This window comes from Hylobates moloch, unplaced genomic scaffold, assembly GCF_009828535.3.
Source record: "Hylobates moloch isolate HMO894 unplaced genomic scaffold, HMol_V3 SCAFFOLD_1, whole genome shotgun sequence".
Classification (NCBI taxonomy): domain Eukaryota; kingdom Metazoa; phylum Chordata; class Mammalia; order Primates; family Hylobatidae; genus Hylobates; species Hylobates moloch.
The window spans coordinates 1,019,409-1,025,408 of record NW_026652276.1 but is presented as its reverse complement, the minus strand read 5'-3'; the positions used below and the strand labels follow the sequence as shown (position 1 = coordinate 1,025,408).

At 64.6% G+C, this 6,000-nt stretch overlaps 1 protein-coding gene across 1 annotated transcript in view; it reads left to right on the top strand.

Moving 5' to 3' along the window:
• Nucleotides 1–6,000, top strand: part of CROCC2 (ciliary rootlet coiled-coil, rootletin family member 2) — a 78,118-nt gene that overhangs the window by 21,257 nt on the left and 50,861 nt on the right. The window contains exons 7-15 of the mRNA XM_032761645.1: nt 31–80; nt 720–917; nt 2,102–2,198; nt 2,500–2,706; nt 2,937–3,148; nt 3,475–3,657; nt 4,146–4,290; nt 4,730–4,876; nt 5,139–5,369. Of these exons, the coding sequence (XP_032617536.1) occupies nt 31–80; nt 720–917; nt 2,102–2,198; nt 2,500–2,706; nt 2,937–3,148; nt 3,475–3,657; nt 4,146–4,290; nt 4,730–4,876; nt 5,139–5,369 (1,470 nt within the window). The remainder of the gene's footprint in view (nt 1–30; nt 81–719; nt 918–2,101; nt 2,199–2,499; nt 2,707–2,936; nt 3,149–3,474; nt 3,658–4,145; nt 4,291–4,729; nt 4,877–5,138; nt 5,370–6,000) is intronic.

Sequence of the window (6,000 nt, the reverse complement as noted above, 5' to 3'; positions counted from 1 at the left end):
CCCCGGGACCTCCTTCTCCTGTGGAGACAGGCCGTGGTGCTGGGGACAGACCTGGCCGAGCTGCGCGCAGCCGCTGAGAGGTAAGTGCCAGCCGCCCCACCTGGGGCCAGGCACCAGGCTGCAGGGAGCTGAGGCCCCTTCAGGGAGGGGGGAAGCAGTGCCCAGGGTGGGCTCTCCCGTGGGTGCAGTAGCCCTGGCCTGCCGGCTTCTCACCCAGCCTTGGCTGGGCCTCAGGCTGGCCAGTGGGAGCAGTGATGAGGGCGGCCTAGGAGGGCAGTGGGGGAGAAGGACAAACAGGCCAAGGAGAGATGAGAGGGGGGTGAAGGGGACACTGTGGGGTAGGGGACACCTACCCAGATGGAGCTTCTGGAGTCTGTCCAGCCCTTGCTGGGTGCCACACTGGAGGTCCATCCTGGTACCACCCCACTAGCCCTTAGGTACGCAGCAGCCCCTTGCACAGGAGGAGTTGGGGGCTCAGAGGGTCGATGACTTAGTGAAGGCTGCTGAAGCCTGAAGTGTGCAACCTGGCCCTGCCCCTGCTCACTCCTCCCCAGCTGCCTTCCTGGTGTTTGGTGACACATGGAAACAATCAATGCCATGCAGTGGGGGCTTCTCCTGAGGACAGCCAAGGAGGGAGTCCTCTGTGGGGCTGATGGGACCAGGCCCTCCCTCTGCAGGTGGGTCTTGAGTCAGCCGCAGGTGCTGCCCTTGTCTCCCAGGGGCCTCGCTGACCTGCAGGCAGACATGGCCAGGACAGCCCGCCGACTGCACACCGCCTGCCTAAACCTCGACTCCAACCTGCGGCTGTCGGCCAGCGGCACGGCCAGCACCCTGGGGCAGCAGCTTCGCGACAAGGTGGGGGAGATGCTGCACCTGCAGGGCCGCTGGGACGCAGAGAAGGTGGCGCTCCAGGCCAGGTGAGCGCTCACGGCCGGCAGGCTTGCACAGGGAGGGCCCAGGGGGCTGGGGCCCATCCAGCCTGCCGAGCAGCTGTGGATCCCAGATGTGGTCACACTGTTCCAGGGCAGGTAGGGCCCTGGCGTCACTGGTGGTGCACACTCTTTAGAGTCACCATCCCAGTGGCTGCAGGGCACTCCCCTAATGCCCAGGAGGCGGACACTGGGGTCTCCTACAATGAGGGTTTCAGGGAGCACGGCAGGGAACTCACTGGGACTGCATCCTGGGGATCAGCACCCAGAACTGGAGTTTTCAGGCTTAAAGCAGGAACATTCTTCCGGGGGCAAGAGCTCACCTTAGGTAAATCGTTTAAAAACTGAGGCAGGAAGAGGGACCAGGCCACCTCCTGCCCGATATGAAGGACACCCACGCCCTCTCTGGGGGTCTGTGAGCCCCGCCGTGATTGTAGAAGGTTTTGGACCCACCACCCACACGGAGGGCTCAGAGGTCTCTTGAGGGCAGCTTCAGCAGAAAGTGGGGAGGCGGCTCCCCAGTGGAGGTCTAACCTGCTGGCCATGGGGCCGACACCTCACAACCCAGGGTCCGGGGCCCACTTGGCCACAAACACCCCGCCAGGCTGAGAGGCAGAAGCCCTCCCTACCCTCAGGGGGTCCAGCTGAGTCCAACACACACAACCCAGCCCCAGATGAGCAGGACAGGACATGGGGGCCCAACAGTGCCGTCCAGCTGCAGGGGCAGCACACCAGGGCCTGAGCCACAGGCAGGGGGACCTGGGGTCTTTAGGAAGAAGGTGGGTCCTGGGAAGGAAGGAACAGTAAAATCACTTATTGTTAGACTGATGGTGACAGGTGCTCCAGGCGGAAGGACTGGCCAAGAAAAGGCCTGTGGTGGGCACTCCCTCTGTTGTGCCACAAGGACAGGGCAGAGCCTCGGGCAGCCACTGCATCTGAGGCTGAAGAGCTGGTCAGGGTGTGGGCCTTGACTCCTGAGACCGTGGGAACCACTGAAGGCTCTGTGGCAGGAGAGACACATGCTCAGACCAGGGACAGAGGCCACTCAGAGGCATCACCCAGCACTGGCAGGGGGGCCACCACACGGAGGAGTCCGGGCAGAGCCAGGGCATGCATGGGTGCCCGTCCTCTGGGCCCTGCCCTTCACCCCCCTACCCCCCGACTCCTCCCAGACTCTCAGAGCAAACGCTGCTGGTGGAGAAGCTTACAGAGCAGAATGAGCAGAAGGCGAAGACCATCACTGCCCTCAGAACCGACCTGCAGAACCTGGTTGGTGGGAGGGATGGGGGTGGCTATGTGGCAGGGGTCTGTCACCCTTGCTCAGGAGTCTCCCCTGCCACAGGAAGCCTAGTGCAGCAGCGGCCCGGGGGTGGCGGACGGCCTGCAGGGCAAAGTGGGATCCCTGCAGTGCACTTTGAGGCACGTCAGGAAGGTGCGGCCCCTCGCCTGTCCTCCCAGTGGCAAAGGTGGAGGTGGCCCGCAGGGACCCTCAGGACTGTCTGCGCGGTCCCCACCAAATCACCGCCCTGTGCTCTGGGCCCCTCTATCCCTTCCTCTGTGCACCTTGAAGGTGGCCCAGGAGGACACCCGGTGCCTGGAGCTGGCAGGGAGCAGCATCACTGAATTGGGGGAGCCACGGCGCCGGCTGAGGAGCCCCCAACGTGCCACATCCCCCCATCAAGGGGCGTCCCCACCAAACACCTGCTCCCCAGTCACCCTGGACCCCGCACTGCAGGCCGTGCGGGCAGCCATAGAGAGGCGGTGGCGGCGGGAACAGGTGGGCAGCCACAGCCCACAGGACTCCCTGTTTCCCTGTCTCCCTGAGGGCAGAAACATGAGCCCCTCAGGCTGAAGCGTAGTTATGGGGCCTGCCCCTGAGCCCCATGGCCCCAGGGAGGGGCCCCAGTGTCGGGGGTGTCCTTTCTGGGGAGTCGCAAGCCCTGGTGGGCCTCAGTGGGCAAAGCCTGCCTAGGCCAGAGAGGCCCACACCGCACCCCACCTGAGCAGGAGCTGTGCCTGCGGCTGAAGTCCTCCCAGGCACTGGTGGCCGGGCTCCGGGAGCAGCTGTCCGAAAGCCGGCAGGAGCTGGGGGCCGCACAGAAGCTCCAGCAGGAGCGGGCTCGGGAGCAGGCACGGGAACGAGAGGCCCTTCGGGGCCAGCTGGAGGCCCAGAGGCTCGAGGTGCAGCAGTGTCGGGCGTCCTGCAAGCTCCTGGGGAGGTAACGGGGTGAAGGGGTTGCACGGCCTTGAAGAGGGTATGTGGGATCCCGAGGGCCCAGGGCTGCTGTCAGGACAAGCACCTCTAGAGCTGGAGGGGTTGCCAGCCGGGGAGGGGTCCTTTCCTTCTAGCAGAGTTCTGTGAGCACCGGTTGAGCATGGGCCAGGGTGGGACACACCCGCCAGTGAGACCCTGTGTGCTTCTCGGGCTCCCTCTGCCCATGCAGTCTCAGGGCTGGCATACACCCAGCCCCGACTGCCCACCAAGGCACGCGGTGTACCTTAAATGTGTCCAGGGCCGCCCCAACTCTGCCCCCGCCATCCCTAGGGAGAAGGCTGCTCTGGAGATGATGGTGGAGGAGCTGAAAGGGAAGGCAGACGCTGCAGATGCGGAGAAGCAGGGGCTGGAGGCCGAGGCCGCGGAGCTGCAGAGAAGCCTCCTGCTGCAGGCAGAGCGGACGGAGGAGCTGGCTCTGCGGAGGGAACGGAGCTGCAGGGCACTGAAGACCAGGTGCACGGCCGTGGCTGGGTGGGCAGGGCCCCTACCACAGAAGAGACCCCACTCTGTCACCATCAGCCACTTGACCTTGGGCCACAGGTCTGCTTCTTCACCTGTCTCATCTCAGGGTGTGGTGGCGGCCCTAACAGGGCAGGGGCGGGGGCTCTCCAGGCTCCTCCCCAGGCTGCACCATCCTCCAGACCAACCCCCACGCCCTCTGGCCCAGTGCCCCACCTGGGTGCACGTCCACCACCCTGTGGGCCCATCAGATGTGGGGCCCCACCCCTCCCGTCCCTCCGGAGGCACTTGTACCTCCCCTGCCCCAGAAATGAAGTCCGGAAGCAAAGGGCTCCCTGCCTTCCTGGTCCTCCAGGGACTCCATACTCCTCCTGGGCCTCCCTGGGCTTGGAGGGCGTTGCAGGCGGTCGCCTGCCTGAAATCCCATGGGGCAGCCACTGCTCACCCTGAGCAACCTCCCGCCCTCTGGTCTGGGGCCTCAGTCAAGGCCGCCTGCAGCAGCTGGAGGAGAAGGTCTCCGGGCTCAGAGAGGAGCTGGCATCGGCCCGGGAGGCACTGAGCACCGCGCAGCTGCAGCGGGATGTCATGGAGAGTGAGAGGGAGGGCCTGCGCAGCGCCCTGGCACGGGTACACTCTGCTCCCCCCAACCCCGCCCCCTCTCCCGTCTGCCCCCACCCACCTTGGCCTCACTGACCTGGCCTCCCACTCCCTCTCTCCTGCCTGCCGAGACCCTCAGCCCATCACCAGAGATCCCAAAGTCACCGAAGGCCTCTCCCGTCCCCAACCAGTAGGCACCAGCCTGGCCCAGCTGCTCTCAACCCTGCCGGCCACGCCTGCTTCTTCGTGGCCTCTCCCTGGCCCACCAGCCACCTCCTCTGCCTGGAGCCTTAGTGCCTGGAGCCACTATTGGCCCTGAGACCTCCCCACTTGGCGACCTTCCCGCCATGTCCACCCAAGAGCTCTGGCTTGCACACCTCCGTGGCTCAGGGCTCACTCCTTTCCCAGCGGCAACAGCCCTGTCCTGGAAGCTGAAGCTCCCTCCCTGGCATCCCCCTCCCTGCCCCAGGCCGAGTGCAGCAATGCAGACCTGGAGCTTCTCGTGAGGCGGCTGAAGTCGGAGGGAGTGGAGCAAAGGGACTCCCTGGCCGCAATGGCCGCCTTGATGGAGGGGCTGGCTCAGGACAAAAGTGCCCTGAACCACCTGGCTCTCCAGGTGAGACAAGGGCCAGTGGGGCGGGCCTCGCTGGAACCTGTTTCCCAGGTGGCTGTGGGCCTCCCAGCCCTAGGCCTTCCTTCCATCCTCCCAGGTCACTTCCTCTCCTGGTCCGAGGCTTTGGGGACAAGGGAACCTGACTAGCCCTGGCCAGGTCTGAGGGAGGGAAGACAGCGCCCCTGGGGCAGGCCTCGGGGATGGCTGGCCTACAGGGACCGAGGGTTGGGGGAGTGGATGCAGAGCCCCCAACACCTGGTGGCAGCTGGAGCAGGAGCGGGACCAGCTGCGGGAACAGCAGAAGACTCTGGAGCGGGAGCGGGCCCGGGCTGGGGAGCAGCTGGCACAGGCGGAACAGCAGCTGGCACTGGAGCGGGCAGAGCGCAGGGGCCTGCAGCAGGCCTGCGGACGCCTGGAGCAGCAGCAGGAGCAGCTAGAGGGGCGGGCAGCCCTGCTGGGACAAGAGAACGCCCAGCTCCAGGAGCAGGTGGGCCAGGTGAGGATGTCTGCAGGGCAGGCTGCCGCCGTCTGGGATGCGGCTGGGTCGCAGGTCCTGCCTAAGGTACTTCTGTGAGTCAGGCAGGCTCAGGATGCCCACATCAGCTCTTTCTGTCTTGGTAACAGATCAGGCCAAGTGCTGGCCTCCCCGTGGGGGTGGGGGCTCCCCGTGGGGGTGGAGGCAGGGGGAGGGTATGCAGAGAAGAAGATTCCCATCAGGCCTGGCCTCCATATCCATCCCACCACTTGGCAGGGGAGCCCGGGCCTCAAGCCAGTGACTTCTGCAGGCTGGGCCCTTAGAGAGCTTTGCTTTTCCCTCCTCTGTCTTGTTTCTCCCTGGTCCACATCCACACAGCTGAACTCTGCGACTGCACATTCATTGGTGCCTCACACATTCATTCCCAATTTCCCCATCTTTTGTTGAGGAAGCTCAACTCACTGGAGAAAAAAACAGTCTTGGTTTTTTCCAATCCTGCCTCATTCGTCCGTGCAGAAACCCTGTCCATGCTGAGTTTCAAGCCCCTGTGGCTCAGATTCCACAGCCCCTGTCGCATTCAGGACAGCTCAACCCTTCTTCCGTTTTCAGATTCTGTCTTGTCCTTTTTTGGGGTCATCTTTTTCCTCTTTTT